This window comes from Hibiscus syriacus, unplaced genomic scaffold, assembly GCF_006381635.1.
Source record: "Hibiscus syriacus cultivar Baekdansim isolate YM2019G1 unplaced genomic scaffold, ASM638163v2 tig00111745_pilon, whole genome shotgun sequence".
NCBI classification, from domain to species: domain Eukaryota; kingdom Viridiplantae; phylum Streptophyta; class Magnoliopsida; order Malvales; family Malvaceae; genus Hibiscus; species Hibiscus syriacus.
In genome coordinates this window covers 404,281-427,609 of record NW_024063168.1, presented here as the reverse complement: position 1 = coordinate 427,609, position 23,329 = coordinate 404,281, and the positions used below count along the sequence as shown (strand labels likewise).

General features: G+C 33.7%; 2 protein-coding genes across 2 annotated transcripts; both read right to left on the bottom strand.

Moving 5' to 3' along the window:
- Positions 1-6,773: 6,773 nt before the first annotated feature.
- On the bottom strand, positions 6,774-8,616 carry LOC120169031 (protein JINGUBANG-like). The gene has a single exon (XM_039177265.1). The coding sequence runs from the start codon at positions 8,425-8,427 to the stop codon at positions 7,027-7,029; it is 1,401 nt and encodes a 466-aa protein (XP_039033196.1). The 5' UTR covers positions 8,428-8,616; the 3' UTR covers positions 6,774-7,026.
- A 10,579-nt stretch (positions 8,617-19,195) lies between these two features.
- Positions 19,196-21,734, bottom strand: LOC120169030 (cytochrome P450 CYP82D47-like). The gene is made up of 2 exons (XM_039177264.1): positions 20,762-21,734; positions 19,196-19,904 (listed from the first exon to the last, which is right to left on the bottom strand). The coding sequence occupies exons 1-2, from the start codon at positions 21,701-21,703 to the stop codon at positions 19,269-19,271; spliced, it is 1,578 nt and encodes a 525-aa protein (XP_039033195.1). The 5' UTR covers positions 21,704-21,734; the 3' UTR covers positions 19,196-19,268.
- Between the last annotated feature and the right edge of the window lie 1,595 nt (positions 21,735-23,329).

The window sequence follows — 23,329 nt, the reverse complement described above, 5'->3', positions numbered from 1 at the left end:
AAGGATATTTCTGTTCTGATTATTTTATAGAATGAGAAAGAGTTATGAAAAAGTGTGTACTCAATTGGTTATAGATTAGTAGAGGACTCATACTTTTGTAAAAGCTACTAGAAGATATAAAAGAACTGATGGAAGTTTCATTTTTGAAATTCTGTGACTAGAATGAATTTTGAGGACGAAATTCTTTTAAGGAGTGGAAAATTGTCACACCCCAATTTAGGGGCTAAATTTTAGAAATTATAAAGTATTGAATTTAAGTAATATTTTGAAAGAAATTGAGGATTAAATTGTAAAATCACAGAAAAATTTTCCATTTCCTTTCACCCAGTCAACTATTTTGAGCTCTGATTTCTCTACCGTCGGCCACCGTTCGTCGATCCGAAACTACCATCGTGTTCATTGTCGACCGATGAACAAAACCCCTCAAACCACTCGTCGTGAATCGAAGTTGTTCGCCATAAATCTAAATCGAAAGTATCGTCGGTTTTAACTCGATCGCTATTGGTTTTCCATCGATTCAGGTCGATCCGACCACCCATTTTCGACACCTCCCGCACCATCGTGTTCCTTGCATCATTACGAGTCCACCGGTGTCCTTCGCGTCTCCGTCGTCACTGGTGCGTGAGGGGGTGAGGAAGTCAAAGTTTTTGATGTTTCTGAGTCTAGCTCTCTATCGTTCAAAATTGTGAACCGAGCTTGGTAAGTATCTCAAAACCCTTGAAAATAATTTTAGGAATTTTTTCGTAATTTTTCGGAGATCGTAAGCCACCGCACGCGCCCCCACGCGTGGGGATTATCCGGCGCGTGGGGGCAATTTTGAAAGTCAACCAACTCGTTGACCCGACCTGACCCGTTGACCCGACCTGACCCGTTGACCCGATCCGACCCATTGATCCATTGACTGTTGATCGTTGACCGTTGACTTTGACAAAAAAGTCAAAATTTTTGAAAAATCATGATTATGTTTTTCGATGTCCTGAGTTCGATTTTCCAAATTCGAACCCGAAAGCCTCCAAATTATCGGTCAAACTCGTAGACTTTGACTTCGACGAAAAATTCAAAATTTTTGAAAAGTCATATTTTATGTTTTTCGACGTTCTGAATCCGATTCTGAAGTCTGTTTCGCCAAATTCGAACTTGATAAGTTGTTTTTCACTGATTTATCACCCGATTCGATCCGTTTTTCGCAATTAAGCTCCATTTTTGTTGAAATTTCTGTTGATATGTATCTGAGGAATTATTGGAAGTTGATTTCAAGATCGAGGGTGTTCGAATGGAGTTTAAATGGTCGATCAATATGGCATGAAAATCGAGGTAATACATTACCACCTCTTTATGCTTTATGGAACATGTTGATATTGGTAAATGCATGAATAAGATAATGTTTGGTCTTATCTATGTAGTTAAATAAGTTCTACACTTGATCTGAATACGGTAAAAATTTAGTAACTGAATATAGCTCAGATGACTAATATAAGAAATGGGAGGCCAATTGGAATTAAATTACAAGTTCTGGGATTAATATTTAAAGGAATCAGTACTAGATATGTAATTTATAATTTATCTCATTAAGTGTTAAATGCCAAAGCTACTTGGATGATAAATTATGAAAATACTTAGATTAGGTAAAATTAGAAAATTGTCCTTATGTTGTAAAAAGACAAGAATTAACCCTGAAAGTTGGATAATAACTTGGTAAAGACATATTGATATGATGAAACTACTGATGTGCATAAGAAATGCTAGTTTTGCTTAGAAAATCTAGGTAACCGATTTCTAACCCCAAGATACTAGAAGCTTGATAAGGAATTATTTCAAGTTCAGATATTATCCGGGAAAGTAATTAACCCTAGGATCTTTAAATTATAATTATCATTGTTAAGAGTTTTAATACCGAAATTACTTGGTTAAGAAATTACGAAATTTGCCATTGAGAGGTAAAAGTAGCCCGAAATGACCCTGAATGGGAAAGTGCCCGAGAAGTCATTCCTAAATCGATGAATTGTTAATTTCACCGTTAAGTTCACACTATTACACAGAAAAGTCCCGATAATTCATTCGTAACATATGAGAAGACAATTGATTTGAAAATCTCCGAGTTATGAGTAAATACATGAAGAATAATTTATCGGGGGTGCTATTTTGTCAGAATTATTCGAAAGGACTGGAATAGATGATAAGTTTGAATTAAATAATAAAATCGGACGAAAGGAAATGATTGAAATACCCTTATGGCCTAGACTAAGTAAATGTCTTGGATTAATTAAGGAATCCAAATAAGCATAGGTGTTGTATTACCTTTAAAATTTATGGAACACAACTTAAGTGAGTCGATCAATCCTAATGCTATGTCAGTACCTGAATGATATAGATATCACTTGAATGCGTGTTCGTCTTCTCAAGTTCGGATCGATGATAATTTTGGAAATACTCAGCTCAGCTTAACTCTAGAGCACATTAGATACTAAGAAGTGGATATTCGATAGATAAATCAACCACGAATACCAAATAGAACTGAACGGGAGTACAATATGTATCGAAATTCAGAAACGTCTAAATTACTCTGGAAAACTCTGAAGTAACCGGGATAGACTTGTCTACTAAATAAACTAAGTAAGCTCAATGACTGAGGATTAAATAAGTGATTTGGATGAATCTGGGAGTGCTAATGAAATTACATAATGTATTGTCCTTATGGGTAATGAACCACGAATAAAGTATGTCAGCATTTCTTGATGTCGTTGAAACGTGGAAATGAAATAAAGACCATTGGAAGATCGATTCAGCGATGACGCAGAAGATGAGTTATGGACAAGAATTGTTGGTATTAAAGAGTGAATACCTGGAAGGGCAACGAATGGATTCGGTCAACATACATTAGTTCTGGTAGTTGTTCAGCTTGAGTTATTTCGATAATCCAATAGATCGACATCGACTGTAAATGACTTGAACCTTCATTTCTCCCTTATCAGCTCAAATCACTCTGGTCATATCTGAAAACACAAGTAACTCAGATGTAAAGGATTTTGAATACCCTTCTGATTACGTAGAGTTTCCGAAAAAATGTTCGAATAAGATATGATCATGATAAATCACATTCTGAATAACTGATGATTCCATCAGTTAATAAACTCTTCCAATAGTGATTCTAACTTCCGACATTCTATCGGCATACTGAAGATCCGTGTTTCTCTGTCCGATAAGATTATCCAATATCTCTGAATAATATCTGTAAACACTAGTGTGTTCCCTAATCACATGAATGTTTTATCTGATTTTCGATTTGAATTTTGTTCTGATTTCTGGTCTAGATTCTGTTTTGATATCTGATCTGAATTCTGTTTTGATTTTTGATATCTCCGTTTACTGACGGAAAAATGTTTTATTTGGGGGTATTGTTGGAGGAAGTATTTCTGCAGGTTCCTCGGCTTTATGCTCAGGGTCTTACAGGTTGTGTGGGTTGGGTGTATGGTTCTGGGGAACCTACACAAACAGATTGTGAAAGAATGGGGGTAGTGTTATGTTTTTAAAAAATATATATTTAAAAAAAAGATTCGTATCTTTTCACTGGTTTTACGTGAACACACTAGATAACCTATCCTGATCTTCTGAACCTAGTCATTCGAAATATTTCCCTCTGAACTGGAAGCTTATTGTCTGTTACTACTTGAGATATCAGTGGGACCTCAGCTTAACCTAAAAATATGTTTATGTCTGAACCGATAAAAAATATATGCTTATCTGTTATTTGCACATTCTTCAGCATCATCTGGTAGTTATGTATTACTGAGCTTGCCAAAGCTCTCTCTGTTACTCATCTTTTCAGGTTAAAAGAATCGTATAAGTGCATCTATCGAAATCAATAAGGGAGTTTTTCCTGCTTTGCTTGTAGAGTATAATACATGTGATTAGAGGGCATGTAGGTTTTATTTTGTTTTTATATACGAGTCTGAAAATCTATTTTATTTCTGCATATTGGTAAAGATTACTTTTGTATTTATAAATGATTTTATGAGTTTACATGTTTTAATAAAAGTTTTAAATTTTCCGCTATTTTTACGGTGGGTTGCTCTGGTGGCTCTAATGTGACACTTCAGATCAGATCGAATTACCCGCATCAGTATGAGGGTTACACATAACACACAAATTAAACTCATCAATGTCACGAGCGAGCACCCTCTCAACAGGCCTTTAACTCTCATCGGGGGATGAAACAATATTGAAATCACCATTCGCCAGCCAGGGAACATCCCCAATACGATTTTTAAGATCATCTAGGTGTTGTCAGAGATGCACCTTATCCAAACCAAGATTACAACCATAAACGCCAGATATATACACATTAACCTCAGCAACACGTACCAAGCATGTGATACATTGATCAAAAATTGAAACTTCAACCACATCAAAAACACCTCTGCACAAGAACCAGATTTGACCAAGCTCCAAAAAATCATAATTGTGAAAACCATTCCAGCCAGAGAAAAACTTTTGCCAAACAGCAGACTAATTATTCTTTCGAACTCTAGTTTCCAATAAACACACCAAATCAATGTTAAGACACATTTATTCTCTTCAAAACTCCTTGCTGCTTCTTAGGGTTATTAAACTCTGTAGTATTCCAAAAAAGAAACCTCATGAACAAGATAGAGAAGAGGGACTACCAATCTTCCTACCATTACGAGCATTCCTTTTATTGTTCTTCAAACCCTGCATTAAAACAACATTTTTGGCAACCTCTCTACCTTGTCAAGGCTCGACAGGAGATAAAACTAACTGGTTAACAACTTGCTTCCCTTTTCCACTAAGAGTTACCTTATCCACAACACTCCCAATAGGATCATTAATGTTTCCAACAAGCTCTACACTAACAATAGGAATAGCAGTACTAACTTGAACGATAACACTAGGTTCACACTTAGAAAAATACTCACAACGATCAGTTTGCTCCACAGACCCAACCACCTCAACCTTATCATTAAGATTAGGATTCACCTCAACAACAACCTCCGAACTAGAAGCAGCAGGTTTCTTTGGAACCCAAACTTGCTGGCTAGAATTTTTAGTCCCACAACTCTTATCATTATGCCCAAAAACACCACAAAAGAAACAACCGGGGGGAGGGGGAGATCAAGGAACCACAACCTCAATTGAAGTTACAGACCCATCACTTAATTGCACATTGATGAACTTAGGCATACTTAAATCAAAAGCCATCTCCACGTAAACTTTAGCGAACACTAATCTATGCATTCAAGTAGTGAACTCATCCATGTACAATGGAGTACCCAAGGCATTAGCTATATGGCTCATACCCAAACCAGTAAATAACTCTAAAGGTATACTATTCAAATGAACCCAAATTAGAATCATTTCCATATTAAACTCAAGGGACTTTATATTTCGCTCCTATCTCCTCAAAATAATGGGCTTGTTATGAATATGCTAAGGTCTGTTTGTAAGAACCCACTCACATTCAGAATTAGGAAATTTAAATAGAAATAATTCACTACTAATAGAATTTACCACAACTTCCCCCAAACCTACCCCAAATCGATTGAATCATTCTTTGAACAGAGGTGAAATTATGAGGCTTACCCAGAATTGAGCAACCAACGAATTCTTCCAGACTTGCGCGCCCGCCTCAAAGACCTCGGTCGACGACTTAATCCTAACCACACTATCCCCCACTAGCGACGAAAAAAATAGAGAGAAATATCTTTAGGGGCTTTAAACAACTACCTCCAATTCATCCTACTCGAGCACGCCCCATCGTCCGAACACATCCACTCACCACCAGAAGAAAAAATCGATCAAAACCAAGAAAATCGACTAAAGAAAGACGAAAAACACCGGTGGCCAACAGACCCTCTATCATGCACCGAGAGGTTTTCCCACCCTAAAATTATTAATAAGAAGATGTAACAATTTATTACCACTCGAATGTCATTGTTAAATACCTGACCTTTTAATACAATCATTTTGTTCATTAGGAAACCTATGAAACACGGTGACACCATACGTTTTCTTTTCTTTCTGATATGATATTCCATAAAGAAACTCCAACAAACAAGATGAAGCAATAAGCTTGACGATTGGAGACTCAAAATGTATCTGCATAAACATGTCAGATTTCCTCATCAACAGTTCAAAATTGAATCTCGAAGAATGTCGGCAAAGCTACGACCGACATGGCCCCTGATCTAGGTGATCATAGAGGTAATAGCAACGACAACAGTTTGTTCAGGAGATTTCTTCATAAAGGAGCTACGATTTCATCGGCAATGAGGACGCTACCGGTGGGAAAGGATTTGAATGAGAGGTTAAAGGAGATTGATATGTCTAAGGATCGAATTCGTTTGGATGAGTTGATTTTGCAGTTAGCAACGAAACTGACGATTCTGAACGTGGCTTCACTACTGATTCAAGAAGCCAATAAGTTGTTAAGGGTTGTGCAATTGAAGACGACACATGACCTTTTTTATTTTTAATTGTCAAAGTCACATTTATCTTAGATTAATAGTAATTAACGACAAGGGATCAAAATATATTAAATTAACAACTTAAGACATTAAAGATCAAATGCATCCCATTATTTAAAAAATAAAATAAAATTTAGTATAATATATTTTAAAAAATGGAAAAAAAATTGCATCCCATTATTTTTTAGCAAAAAAAATTAAAATTTTAGACCTTATCATTAAATTTCTGAATCAGCTATGTATTGTTGGATTAATATAGATAATCCTCACCGGAGATCTGACAGACAGAAGTGTAAGAAAAGAGAGTGAATTTTATTAAAGAAATCTGTATGCAGTTTTCATCAAAGTCCACAACAATTATCCTTTATTTATTACATATGGTCCCAGAGAAAACCCCTCAAACTGATTTCATCCCGACAACATAAACTATAACGAACCGGTTTCCTCCCTCCATTCCACACGTGTCGAAGACAAATTTCATTACAAATCACGAACACGTAGCAATTCATATCAGAATCACCGGAAATTCATTTGGAATCTGTTTTCAATACCTCCCATAGTTTCTGCCCGACGAGTAGCTCTCAGCGGAAGGCGGAGACTCCCTTTCATATCCCACCACCTGCTGCTGCTGGCTTTGCTGCACCGACCCTATCTGAGCATACTCCGAAACGCTCCACACTTTGACGGACTTGTCGAGGCTCCCACTGTACAGTTTCCACCGCTGCTCCTTCCTCACTTCTTGGTCCTTTTCGGCGGCCAAGCACTTCACCGGCCCCGTGTGCCCCGTTAGCACCGTGAGGCATGTGTGGATGTTGCTGTCCCTACGCCAAACACATATGGTTTTATCAGCTGATCCGCCGAACACCAAATTCCCAGCCACCTCGAGGCAAAGAACCGCCAGTTTGTGACCTTTGAGTACCCCGCCGTGGGCTAGACCCTTTTCTAGTTCCCAAAAGTTAACCAGGCCGTCACTGGAGCCGCAGTACAGTACCGATGCAGGGTTGTTGATTGCCAACGCTGTAACTGCACATTCTTGTTGTAAAAGAGTTTGGCTCAGCGTGTGCTTCGTTCCTCTTTTTACCCTTTCCCTTTTCCACACCTTAACGGTTCCATCGGCTGAACCCGTGAAAACCATATCTCCGGAGCTCGAAACGACCGAGTTAACAGCGTCGTCGTGTGCATGAACCGATTCAAGGCATTTATAATCCGAAGTTCTCCAAACTTTAAACGTTCTGTCCCATGAAGCTGAGTAAAGAAGACCTTGTTCTTCATTCAAGCTCAAACAAGATAATGCATCCGAGTGTCTGATCCATAAAGAGCGCTTACGCTTCACTTCAATGTAGTTGCTTGGTTTGATTGAGCTTTTGAGGATCTCTTTAAGGGTTGGCAAAGTTCCAGCTCGTTTATGAATGCCTGGTTTCTTAACAGAGACTTTCCAAACCCGAATCTTGCCATCTTGATGACCCGTATAAATCTTTTGCCCCGAAATCACAATGGCCTTAACCAATCCACTGTTTGATTTGAAACCAGTAAACTCTTTAAGATTCTTCCACACACGAATGTTCTTGCTATCGGAGCCGGTGTAAAGCAGATCATCCGAGGCTGCTAAGGAATAAATATGGCCCTCTTCGCGTGTAAGAGAGCCGATGAGACTGTTGGGTGGAACATTTTCGTCGTCCAAAGGCATGGAGAGAGACTTGTTGAAATGAGAGGTTTGGTTCCACGGCGACATCGTCATCGGCGAGCCTTCTCCGCTCGACCTGCTCGGCTCGGAAAAGGAAGGGCCAGAAGCGTTAGTCGATGCGCTGCTGTGACGAAGACATAAATCATCTTCACCCACAGGAGAAACCATGGACATGTTTGGATCCGAATGTATAGTTTTCCCGAACTTGGATCTCCTAATGCCATCAACCTCTTCTACCATTGAGCCCCCCAAGTCTCTCATTCCGATCCCAAAGAATTCGAAAAGAGGAATTGGAGGAGAAGAAAAGATAGAGAATTACTGCAAATCAAACCAACCCCAAACGCCAATTATCAAAAGAAACGAATTCTAAATATAGTAAAATAACAAAGAGAACGGTGGACAGGAAAGATTTGAGGGTTGACGAGTATACACAAATGGTTGCATTTGCTGTTTGCAGTTGCATTGCATGCGTTCATATATATATACAAATATATATTGCAATTGCAATTGTAGAACCAAGATGGGTACGGTACAGCAGATATGTGGCTATCAAATTCGGACAAGTGTTCGGATGAAAATGGGGTTCACCAAGAGTCACCATAGCTCTGGTGGATGTAGAATTTTTTTAAAAGGATCGACACACTATATTTACATGGTTTTAAATATCGTTCCGTGACTGCGATCGTGAAATAATATAGCACTATTTTATGATATACCTATTATAATCGTAATAGCATCCGCTATAATCGTAATAACGTATGATATGACCGCAATAGTAATAAACACGTCATGATCGAAAAAGTGACCGTAATTTGAATCTCTAATACTTATAATATAAAAAGTTTTATATTTAAAGTGAATACAAATAAATTTTAGAGTATAGATACGATTAATAAAATAAATAAATATAGAAAGAAAAAAAATTGCAGAGTGGACATGTGTTTGTCTTGAATGTTATGTGCGTATGTCATTAATTTAGTAGTTTTATAACTCACAATTTAGGCTTGTATATATATATATATATCCAATTATATAGTGTAAAACATTTTAGATTTACATAAATTTAGGACCGTAAGTTGAGTGTTAGATGAGTGAAAATAGATGAGTGAGATTCACAATAGGAAGTAATAAGATATTCACTAGAAAAAAATATGAATTAATCTTAGCTTTTTATTTCCAGTCATCTGTAAAATTAAAAAAAGTTTTACAATAAGCGAATTTTAACCTATTTAGAGATATGATCTAGTTACACACTAATTTTATAGTCATTAGATTTAAATAAATAAATGACTTAGATTTAATATATATATATATATATATATATATATATATATATATATATATAGAGAGAGAGAGAGAGAGAGATATGATCCACTTACACTATGTAAAACTAATAAGTTTTACACAAATTTTATAGCCATTAGATTTAAATAAATAAATGGCGTAGATTAATTAAAATTTATAAACAATAAATAAATATATTTTTTTTACGTACATTGGGTGTAAGTGGATTATGCATGTATGTATGTAATGTGTAAAATATTTTTAGTTTTATACCTTTTTAGGACCATTGGATTGAAGGAAATCAAAGGCTGAGATTAACTCATTGTTTTTTCCAGTGAATATCTTCTCATTTTCTAATGTTAATCTCAACCTTTAATTTCTCTCGTCTAATGGTCCTAAAAATATGTAAAACTAAAGGGTAGAACATGAGATTAATAGTAGAAAATGAGAAAATATTCACTGAAAAAGATAACAAGGAGTTAATCTTAGCATTTGGTTTCTCCTAATCCAATAATCCTAAAAGGGTGTAAAACTAAAAGTTTTACACTAAGTCTAAGTGGATCCTAACGGCTAAACTCTCGAGATAACGTTCTCGAATAAATTAATTCACGAGATAATGCACTCTTCAGATTAATTGCTCAAATAGGGTGAAATCTACAGTGTTGGTTGTAGGTCGCCATGCCATCCGGGCGACCTACTAGGTCGCCATGTCTTCCCGGCGAGCTATGAGAGAGATTGCATGTGTCATGCACGTTCCAACACGTTGGGCATCCGAAGCCATCCGACCGAGGGCATCTAACCGAGGCCATTCGAACGAGCTATGCGAGGGCATCCGAGGGAAAGAGGAATCACGCGAGGAGCAGGAGGAGTGCATGGCGACCTACAAGGTCACCAGGAGTGCATGGCGACCTACAAGGTCGCCAGGAGTGCATGGCGACCTACAAGGTCGCCAGGAGTGCATGGCGACCTACAAGGTCGCCCGGAGTGCATGGCGACCTATGCTGGGAAGCTGCCACGCCGTAGGTCGCCCGGAAGGCTTGGCGACCTACGGCCAACACTGTGCAATTCGCCCTATTTGAGCAATTAATCTTGGGAGTACGTTATATCGTTAAATAAAAAATTCGAGAACATTATCTCGAAAATTTTGCCGATCCTAACTCATATACATATACACATACACATACACATACACATACACATACACATACACATACACATACACATACACATACACATACACATACACATACACATACACATACACATACACATACACATACACATACACATACACATACACATACACATACACATACACATACACATACACATACACATACACATACACATACACACACATACACATACACATACACATACAATACATACACATACACATACACATACACATACACATACACATACACATACACATACACATACATACACATACACATACACATACACATACACATACACATACACATACACATACACATACACATACACATACACATACACATACACATACACATACACATACACATACACATACACATACACATACACATACACATACACATACACATACACATACACATACACATACACATACACATACACATACTAGGAGCCAATTACATAGCGTAAAACTAAAATGTTTTACACCTTTTTAGGACCGTTAGACGAGGAGAAATCAAATGATGAGATTAACAGTAGGAAATGAGAAAATAAGATATTCACTGGGGAAAAAACAAGGAGTTAATATCAACTTTTGATTTCTCTTAATCTAACGATCTTAAAAGGTGTAAAACTAAAAGTTTTATATTGAGTGTAAGAGGATCCTAATATATACATATATGACGGAGAGTTTAATTTAACACGTCTATTAAAAACAACCTATTTAATACGTCTATTAAAAACAACCTTCAAGTTGAAAGCATAAACAATTGAAATCAATGTGTTCTACAGAAAAAGCCACCACTGGGTTAGCAAGTTGCTAAAATTTGGATGCTTAATAGATAAGTAAATGTGACAGAGGACGATGTTTATGTATGGAAGGTCATATGTATGGTTAACCTTGATGTTACATTGACGGTTTGTTTTGTGTCTGTATGCCGGAACATGGCTGAAGTGGGACGGCACCCATATTTGATTCTGACGATGTATTTGTCTAGTGTTAACCACACCCACACAAAGCATTGTGTTCATTACACGAACAACATCGGAAGAAGGGAACCTTTGCTTTGCCCCAACTGTTGGGGCACTGTGCATGCCACACCTTGTAAAACAATACAAGCTTATTTTGTATGCAAATTTTTAAAAATAAATAAATAATTTCCATTTAAATCACGCCTAATTATGAATTTACACCTTATAAAAAATACAAGGTTATATATATATATTTTCATTCTATCCTTAACTTTGTGATAACTCTTTTTGTCCAACAAACGTATCAAATTACTAAAAAAAATTACGAATTTAATTATGATATAAATTTATTTTTCAGTAATTTTATTTTTAAAAGAATACTAACAAATAATTTTTTATTATTATTTAATTTTAAAAGAAATCAATACTTCTATGCTAGATTTATGGAGCTCATAACATTATTAGATTAAACAAATATTGAGTTCAAAAAGTTTAACTTTTAACCCTAACACATAATATATATTTATAAAATTAGATACTTAATTGCAATATATATATAAAGAAGAAATCTTATCAATAAAAGAAAGAAAGTTTCACACTTATAATCAAATTAGGTTTCTTACTTTTTTTCATTTATCTCTTAGTTAATTTACGTCACATTGATTTCGAGTTAAACTTTGATGATTTCTACCTTAACACGAATTCTAAAAGTACATGGAATTCGAGACAGAATCTCAAATTCAATGAGACACTCAAACTCAACAAAAAAAATTAATTTTTTATCTCAACGAACAAGTTCTCTACCTTGAAAATATATTTTTATTTTCTTCTATGAGATTTCTTACAGGAGCATTCTTTCAACAAAAAATTTCAATCAAATCTAAATTTTACTAAACTTTGAAGAATAAAATTTGATAAATATGTTGTTACACGGCAAAACATTTGCTTATGAAATCCACATTCATGAATTGAACAAAATTATGTTACAAAAGTTTGCCTCAAATGCCATAGAAAAGCTAAAAGGTAGAAACCAAAAAAAGAGACGAAACAAGGAAAAACCCAGTTGCATTGAGACAGGTGTAATCGCAAGTTCCAAGATCAATGTTAAGCCGCCACGTAGAAATTAAGGACAAAAGTGTGATTGTTTATCTGAATGTCAATGTTCATTGTACCTTCACCGAGTCACCTGCTACCCTTACTACACTTGAAATTTATATAGGCTATGGAGTACAAGGACCAACCTGTAGGCCAATCTTTTTGAGCCACTTGCCCCGCACTACGTTAAAGCTCCGAAGTGTTCCCGTTTCGGACCCTGACCACTGGGATCGCACCCCTTGTCTTAACAGAACCTATAACTTACCAACTATAGAAACAAATAGTGTAGCAATCAAACTTGGTGGAGAATAGAGTGCCATTACGTATTCTTGCACTGATTTTCGTTGTTTAATGTGGTCGTTGAGACACTTGTCTATAAACCATTCTGAATATATAGTTTAATCACAAACGATAGTACTGTTAACATTTTCACAATCACATTCATTTCGTTTTGTTTTTCTTTCTTGGCCAATAAAATTAGATTTGGACACCTGAATTCTCTACTTGGAATTAGATTTGGACGTATAGTAAAAAAGAATTTTTTTTTTTTTGTATAACCACCTATATATATCTATTGATCTATTAATCTGGATCGGATACCACAAATATAAAGACGACTTTCTCAACTCAGTTTATTCCATTCACAATCATCAGGATTCAAACCAACGACCTTGCTTAAGGGATATAATATCTCATCCCACTAGATCAATTGATTCTTGGTTATAATAAAAAAAGTAATTCAAGTAAAAAATTTTATTCTGTATTTTTTAGTCAAGTAATCATCTTAGAAATATTAGAAATACGAGTTAAACGTAAGTTAATCAAAATCCACACAAAATCGTAAATTATTTTGCATTCTTATTTTTTATATTAGTGAGATTTCTCTTTCTCTATACACGACTGTTTTTATTTATATTTTTCACGTAAAATTTTGATTTTTTTATTTAACATTGTGTGTGTTTATTGTTATCTATGTTATTTTCTAACAAAAACGACAAATTTCTCACATCAAATATTGCATTCTTGAGATCTTAAAAATGGAATTTTGACTAAACTGAATCAAACTCGTATCAATTGATCTAGATACTTGATGGTAAATATTATTTATTTTGAAGTTCATACATTAATGATGCATATGTTCATACACTAATAATGTATTAAATGCAAACAATTGGGTATTTTATTGTATAAAAACTTATCTTACCTAGATACAATGGGTTCTCCTATTTACCATTTGTCTTGCACATCATGTATTAATCATGGTAGAGCACTATGCTCATCATCTCAGGTCACACCCTTAGAACCAGATTATTATATACATGAAAATTTTAACTAAGATCTAATCATGCTAAATCATCAAGAATAAATATTATATGCGGAAGCGTACCTGATTTAATTGATATGTTGAAATCTTTGAGTCTTCATTTGGTTGTGACCTTCTAAGAAGATATAATTCTCTTGAGTATAAACTCTTTGATGAGATAAGAGAAAATATGATATCTTCTATTTCTTAGGTACCATAACCCCTTTATATAATTGATTTAAGAATTAATTATTCTATGCATTTTTAACTCTACCCCTCATCAAATTGTAAATACAACTTTAATAGTATCAACGCTTTTATTTTCATTTCTAATATCTTGTGATTTTCTAACATAATTGATCACTTAATTTATGTCACATTTTATGATAAAAACATGCACTAAAAATATATGCTCATAATTATGGATTTTAATCCAACAATCTCTCACTTGAGCAACATATGTTTCCTGTTAAATGTATAACCTTATAAGCTCAAAATTTATTATCATACAATAGGTATCCTATAACAATTTTGTCTATCAACTATATCCATATAAGATTAAAGTGGCCTTTATCATATCAATCATAACAAGACCCATAAATGGTCACTTATACAATCACAATCAAATGATATATATCAATCATGGAGTGTAGCATAGAAATTACATGCAATGTAAACCATGCAGGTCTATTTCCAACTGATACTCTTCAAACATTAGTAAGATCAAATTTTACCAAAACTAGAGTGTGGATAAAAGAAAATAAACTTTATTTCTATAGAAAACAACCTTAAAATAAATATCCTTAAACTTAAGTAACTGAAATTGTGTTTATAACAAAAGAGTATTTTAAAGTTACAAACTCTTACTACAACTGAATATCCTTAAATGATATTACATCCACATGAGCAGTGTGCTCACGAAATACCTAGGGTGATAGTTTCTTAGTAAACGTGAAATAATGAGTTTGTACCAATATTCTCTATAAACATAGAAAAACTCTTATTTTTCTTTAACAACCAAACACAAAATATTTGTGTTCTTAGACTTTAAAGTGTTTTTGTTGTATATGAAATAGAGGATTGCAATTTCGTTGTCACAAAACAATTCTAGTGATCTTTTTTATTAATCCATAATTAGCAGTTTATGTGACAATCTATATTTCAATAAATCGAAGTCTATAAACTTGATGATCTCTTACTTACTAGACCTCAGATATGCGATCATATAAATTTTTTTGTTCAAAGCATCGTATGAATCAAGTTAACTGCTATCCAAGGATTCATAACCTAATTTTTTAAATATATGCATTAGACTCTTTACTTATTTTGAAGCATAAGGAACATTTTTGCATTTCCTTGGTTTCAAAATCATCTTTAGGTCACTTATCAAGACTAAATTTGTTTCCTTTAGTAACAAACGATATTATTTGGTTTACTCTCACTCAACTTATGCATATACAATTTTCAACCAAATTCATCGAAAAAATAATCGAGATAATCACTTGTTGAAATTTGTTATACATCTAATGGGAGTCATACTTAAACTTATAAATGGGTTTTCTTATTTTGTATATCCTTATTTTGTATCATTAGACATAATTTATTTACACCGTATAAAACATCTTATCAATGTTATCATTGAGAAACAAAATTTTGAAATCCAACTTTTGTAATTCAAGATCAAATATGAGCGATAAGTATCATGATTATCATAAAAGAATATATCCTTTAGATACAAAATTAATGCATTCTTTTTGGGTATATCCTTTAGATACAATACATGTCTTATACTAGTCAGTATCACCCTTTGCATCCATCTTGGTTTTAAATATTCATTTGCAACCAATCATTTTTACACCTTCAAGTAATGAGACAAGTTCACAAAATTTGTTATCTTGTATAGAACTTATACTATTTTTTATGACATTAATACAATTTTGAGGTCTTAACTTTTATAATATGGCGAAAGTTTATTAGATAATCTTTCATCATTCCACTATCATTCTTATTTCTTGTAGAAATATAATATAATAATCTAAATAGCATTTCTTTATCTTGTGGATCTTCTTAATGACACTTGTTCTTTGAGATTGTTGAGTTTGTTCTTTCAAAATAATTTCTCATCTTAAACGGTGAGTTGTTCAAAATAACCTTGTTGAAATTCTAGATTCACTTCTTGATTAACATGTATAAACAAACTAAGAGGGTTTATTACTAAACTATTGCTTTTAATCAAAGCATATCACTAGAAAGAATATGTCAAAACAGAACTATAATTGGCTTTATTACCCCCAACCACAAGTCATTATTATCAGTAATTTCTAGAGTTAAGAAATCCACTAATTAAAAGTAAACAAAAAAATAATACTAATAAGGCTAAACTTTTATAGAATCCTAATTTTTGAACTTCATCAAAACGAGCATAATAAGAATCAATAATGTTTCCCTTGTGAGAAATATCAAGAAACTAAAAGAAAACATTTTAATCAAATAATTCTTAATGATTCTACACGATTTGATAATGACGTCATATGTTAGAACCAAGTCATTATAAACATGGAAAATTTAACCATGATTTAATCATGTCGGATCATCAAAAAATAAATACTAAATGCAAAAGCATACTATATCTAATTGGTAGATTGAAATCTTTGAATATTTCTTTGGTTGTGATCTTCAAAGAAGATAGAATTCTCGAGTATAAACTCTCTCATGAGATAAAAAAAATATGAGATCATCTATTTCTTGAGGATTTAAGAAACAATTATTGTCTGAACTTATAACTTTAATCCCTTATTAAATTATAAATACAACTTTAATATTATCTACACTTTTATTTTCATGATACTTCTAATACCTTATAACTTTATAATATAATTAGTCACCTAATCTATATCATATTTTATGATAATAATATAACTTAAAAATATGTGCTCATAGTCATGAATTTTAATACACGCACTACTCGATAGTCGTCGTAACTCATATTTTCTCAAACAGAGATTTTAATCCATATGCTCACATGCGAGAGCCTTGTCGCTCCACATTCAACAAGAAATGAAATGGTGAGCTCTTTATAGTTCATCCAAATATATTTTTCTTTTCAACATACTTATTCATTCCAAGCATTAACGTTACATTTTCTTGCGGTGTCACATGACACATTCTAATAGGCGTCATTTGTCCATCCTTTTTAATGGCATTGGAAAAAAATAAGGACTAATATGAGAAAAAATATTTTCATTAAATCTTACTTTGGACAAAAAATAAGTTAAAGGACTGAAGTGAAAAAACGGTATACTTTAAGGTGGCGTTTGGTTGGCATGAATCCCTTAGAATTGGTGGAAATTAGAATCCAATTCTACCACTTTTCCATGTTTGGTTCAAGTTTTCCAAGGAAATTGGAATCCATCATGGCTTCAACTTTCTATCAAATGAGGGAAAGTGAATTTCATCCAAGAATGGATGGAATTCAATTCCCTTGTTGGAGGGAATTGAAATTTGACCATACTACCATCATCAATCTTTTGGTAACTTATTCATATATTGAATAAAAATATTTTTTTATTAATCTGGGTCGAGTTTCTAATTCATATATTTGGGTCGGGTCAGGTGAAACTTTATTTTGGTCGGGTCGGGTCGGTTTTTTTAAGTGTGATATCCAGGTCGGGTCGAGTTAGGGTTTAGGGTGAAAAATAACCGACCCGAAAATATATATAATTTTACCTTATATATTTAAGAATAATTACAATAATATCCCTCTCTATATAATTTGTTTCAATTAAGTCACTATTTTTATTTAATAAAAATAAATTTTTTTTTATTTCGGGTCGGATTTCTAATTCATATATTCGGGTCGGGTCGGGTCGGGTGAAACTTTATTTTGTTCGAGTCGGGTTTTTTAAGTGTGATATTCGGGTCGAGTCGGGTCGGGTTTTTTTAAGTGTGATATTTGGGTCGGGTCAGGTTCGGGTTTAGGGTGAAAAAACCGGACCCGACCCGAAAAAATATATAATTTTATCTTATATATTTAGTAATAATTATAATAATACCCCTCTATATATAATTTTTTTCAATTAAGTCAATGTTTTCATTGAATAAAAATATTTTTTATTATTTCTTGTCGTGTTGGGTCGGGTTTCTAATTCATATATTGAATAAAAATAGTTTTTGATATATTTTTTTGTAACTAATTAACATACACCGATTAGAATGTATCGAAATATTGCTCTATCTTTTGGTAACTTATTAACATATTTTGATTGCGATGATTTTAACTTATGATGTTTATTAGCATGATTTTTATAATTTATTGAAATGAATAATCAATCAATAAAATGAAAATTTAATATTTTTAATTTTTTATAATATATTACTACATGTAAGTTGTAAAATAAACTAAAATAAAGCAAAAAAACAAGAAGGGCAATTATGTCATTTTACATTATTAAAATCAAATTTATCTGACATGTCTGCGAACCAAACAGAATATGGAATTGGATTCCAATTCCTGATAGATTCCAATTCATTCACATATTACAATTCCCTCATAAACATTTCAGCGAACCAAACGCTACCTAAGAATTAATCCACCCATTGAACCTGTGAATAAAGTGGTAAAATTTAGAGTCTAATTTTTTTTTATATAAGCTTATTATTATTTTGGGTAAATTATGTATTTAATATCTAAACCATTAGTTTTGATATGTTTTAGTACTTAAAATTTTAATTTTTTTCAAAATCATACCTAACGTTTAGTTTTTTATTTCATTTTAGTACCCCGCCGTTAAAAATTTAACGCGTATAGTACCTAAACTAGTCCGTTTTAGTACCTAAACTTTCAATCTTTTCAAAACTTAAACGTTAAAGTTTGAAAGGGTACTAAAATAAAGTAAAAAATAAAGTTTTTAACGACGTGATATTAAAAAAATAAACTTTATGTATGATTTGAAAAAAATTAAAACTTTAGGTACTATAAAACGGATTAAAACCAACAGTTTAAGTACTAAACACATGATTTACCCTATTCTTTCCACTACAGACGCGCATATAATGACTGCATATGAAGACTGCTCAATTATGTATTTATTTATTTATACATGCATTGTATTCTATCTTTGTTTTTAATTTTCTGACTGTCAGAGGTCTTTCAGGAAAACTACTCTCAACCTGGCGTTGAGGGCAGCCTACTACCGTACCTCCCCTTACCCCATTACATATGGGAATAAGGTTTTGTTGTTGTTGTATAGGTCAAACTTAAGAATACCAATTACACAGTGGTGTGGTAAACAAAAGCAGGAAGGCGAGGAGTTATAAGAACATCCAGTGGAGTTGCTTTAGGACTGGTCAATCCCGGCCCTTCACGCATGTCAACGGCATCACCTGCTGGCGTTTCAAAGTCGAACCAATGCAACAGATTGGCCAGTGCAAGGTGCAATATCTGAAGCGCAAACGAAACCCCAGGGCACATTCTTCTACCACTGCCGAAAGGAATCAGTTCAAAATTTTGTCCCCTCACATCAATATCTCTGTGGGTGGTCATAAACCTCCCAGGTCGGAATTCCAAAGGGTTTTCCCAGATGAGTGGATCGCATTGAATCTTTTGGAGGTTGAGAATAAGCCAAGTGCCGGCCGGAACATGGTATCCATCGACCGTGCAATCTTCAATTGCTTCATGGATCACAGAGAGAGGAACGGCAGGGTACAAACGCAGCGTTTCCTTGATCACGGATTGAAGGTAAACTAAGTTGTTGGTGTCTGATTCTGTAACCAACAGCCTGTTCTTACCGACATGGATGTCGAGTTCTTCTTGGACCTTGTTCAACGCATCACGGTTATTGAGTAATAAAGACAAAGCCCAAGTCATTGTTATCGACGTCGTATCTTCCGCCGCTAAGATTAGAGCCTGTCATATCATGTACCGTAACGAATATGTAAAAAATATATATATGAATATTTTTTAAAGGGTTATCTTTTTTATATTTGTACATTTTTGCAAATTTAAAAATTATTAAGATTTGATCACTTTGTTGTCGATTTATTAAGATTTTGTCACTTATATTATCAATTGTTACATTTTGCTCATTGTGTCATTAACTCATGTTAGTTTGATGACGTTGCATGCTAGTCAAAAGGGGATTAATTTTTAATTTAACCCCTGAACTTTAAATAGAATACTAATTTGATCATAAACTTCTGAAATAATATTAGTTTAAACTCTAAACTTTAGATAAAATATCAATTTGACTCATGAATTCGACCAAAGTCTTCTATCATCGACAGTCACGCAACACCACCGTCGTCATTGCCACCAACGGTTGGATCTAAAATCTTATAATTCACCTAGGTATGGAGGGATAGACAACAATAGTCGGTGACAATGATGGTCGATGTTGATAAACGGCGATGGTGGTGAGTGATAATGACGATGAGATATTTTTGTCAAATTTAGGGATCAAATTAATATTTTATCTGAACTTTGGGCGTCAAAATGATACTTTTTTTCTAAATTTTAAGGTCAAATTAGTAGTTTAAGGGTCAAATTAAAAATCAAATTCTTTTAACTAACATACCATGACATCGAACTAACTAAAACTAACAGCTCTGATCAAGATGTAACAATTAATAATGTAAGTGAATGAAATTAATGTAAATTATCGAAACTTAATATTTTTAAACTTAATACGTAAAATTATATAAATATGAAAGAAAAGTTCAATTTCAAAGGGGGAAAAATAAAAATTGTTTAAGAAATGAACGTACAAGACTAGTGGCTTTGTTGATGGTATCAGCAGCGTGCTGGTCTGCATCACGGAGAATAGACAGCATGACTCCCATGAAATCTTGCTCACTATTCGCCTCATCTGCAGCTCTCTTCTCCTTGTGCTCTTGTAGCCATTCCTCCACAACTTGGTCTAATTCTCTGGCTGTCTTCTTCATAAGCTTCTCGTCTCCACCTATGTCCAACCATCTCAGATACGGCAGCGCATCAGATACCACGAACCTCCCACTCAGTTCAAACAAGTCGTCCAACGACTTCTTCCATTTCACGGTTTCAACTCCTTCATAAGAATTCGATATTCGCTTCCCCACGATGATTTTCAGTATCACATTAAGAGTGACATCTTTGAACCATCTCTTCATCTCCACAAACACTTTATTAGTGTTGGGATCTCTCTTGTTGTTCCACAACTGGTACAGTTGTTGCAGGGATGTCTTTATCTCGGATTCACGAACGTGTTTGAGTGAGTCGAGCCTGTGATTCGAGAGGAGTTCGACCGTAGCGAACTTACGCACTTGACGCCAGTAAGGTCCATAAGGTGCGAAGCCGATCATGGCGTTGTTGTAACCCAAAAGTTCGGTGCTTGCGAGCTTAGGACGTGTGGCGAAAGCTTTGTCATTAATGGTGAGACATTCTCTAGCAATCTCCCAGCTGCTCACCACCAGAGCTCTATGGACTCCCAATTTGATGGTGAAGATCCTTCCACTTTTTTCGGCGATGTTAGCCAAGCTTATATGAGGAGGTTGCGGCCCTCCTAAGATGCGTAGGTGGCCAATAATTGGCCATGCTCCACCGGCTTCCTGTGCCGTTTTCTTCTGGCCTGTGTTCGATTTCCATATCCATAGAAAAGAGACTAGAAATAGAAGTGGGAAACCAATAATTGCAACAGTTGAAGTTGCAGTGAGTGAATGGAAATCATCCATGCCGGATGGCTACTTGATAATTTAAAAATGTAGGATTTATATGCGGTGGGTGGAAGATGAGGGACTTGGAATTTATAGGGCTACGATTTACGTGTCATGCCCCACTCCGGCTAGTTGCCTCCAAAACCAAATTTAAAAAATATAAAAAAAAAATTAAGGTGATTATAAAGTAGTATATGTTCTGAATACTCTAAATTATTTTACAATGAATGTTCAATCACTCTACTATAACCGCAAGTACTCGAACTCATAACTTTTAGAAACAACAATAATTTTTTTTAATTATTTATACAAGTTGATTCGTGAAAAAAAAATCTATTTTACCTAACCCTATGTCTAATTTATTGGCAAATGTAGTAAAAGCCGGCTGGAAAATGAATGTATAACATTTATAATATATTTTAATAATCTAGCGAATGATATTTCTAGAGTTTTCAAATGATATAATCCTAATGGTTTCGTAATCACTTACGTCTTTCAAATGACTAATTTGATATTTTTTTCTTACTAAAAACAGTGGCCCCTACCAATTAACAAATATCAGGCATCTTAAGTAAAGTAAAGGGTTTAAATTTTAATATTTATAAATAAAATAAATTGAATATGGGAGATCGTTATATTCTCTGTAATATTCATTCTAAATTAATAATTTAATAGATTAAATATCAATAATTAATTAAAAATACAGTATCCTTTAAGAAAATAGAAAAGGAGAGATGACGCATTATGTGTTTTCCGCTTGGATTTGTGACATATTCACTAAAATTACGTATTATGCACTTCGGGTATAATTACTAATTTCATCTATTTACTCTCTAAAAAAACTAAGTGTAAAGTATATAAGTGATTCTTATATTTTCGATTTATTTGATTTTGATCATTAGTTGAAAATAAAGAATTTTAATTTCTTTAAATTTTTGTCCGAAAAAAATTATTTACTTTTGTTTTTTGTCCGTCTTATTTTGATCAATGTGTCATTAACTCACGTTGCTTTGTTGATATGCCACATTAATAAAAATGACTAAATTTTAATTAATTCTTAAATTTTAAATAGAATACTAATCTAACCTTAAACTTTACATAAAATACTATTTAACTCCTAATATTTTTTTATAAAATATAAATTTTGAATCCATGTAAAGTTTTGGCCATCACTCATTATTGTTGCCAATATCTGCTAGTTGTTGTTTGACAAAATGTTAATCCGAGAAATAAAATAAGTAAATATTATTATGCCAATCAAACGAATCAAAATAAATAAAGAATTAAAGTAGAGAAATGAAATTTGTAACATCCCAAACTACGAGTTAGTGACTAAATTATAAGGAATTTGGAATTTGTTGATTAAAGTGGAAAAGTTGAATAGTTTAATGATTTAATTGAAAATATTTCCTAAAAGTTTATAGTAATTATCCAAAGAATTAAAGGGCAAAATAGTCGTTTAGCATGAAATATATTTTTCCCCAATTATATGAATGATTATCGTGGGGTGGGGAAGAGTTATCTACAAACTCTTCTTCCTTCTTCATCTTCTTTCTCCCGTGGAAGCTAGGCAAAGGTAAGGGTTTTCTATTTTGTTGATTATTTGTTGAATTAAAGGTTGAGTTTTGATTATTAGATGATAAC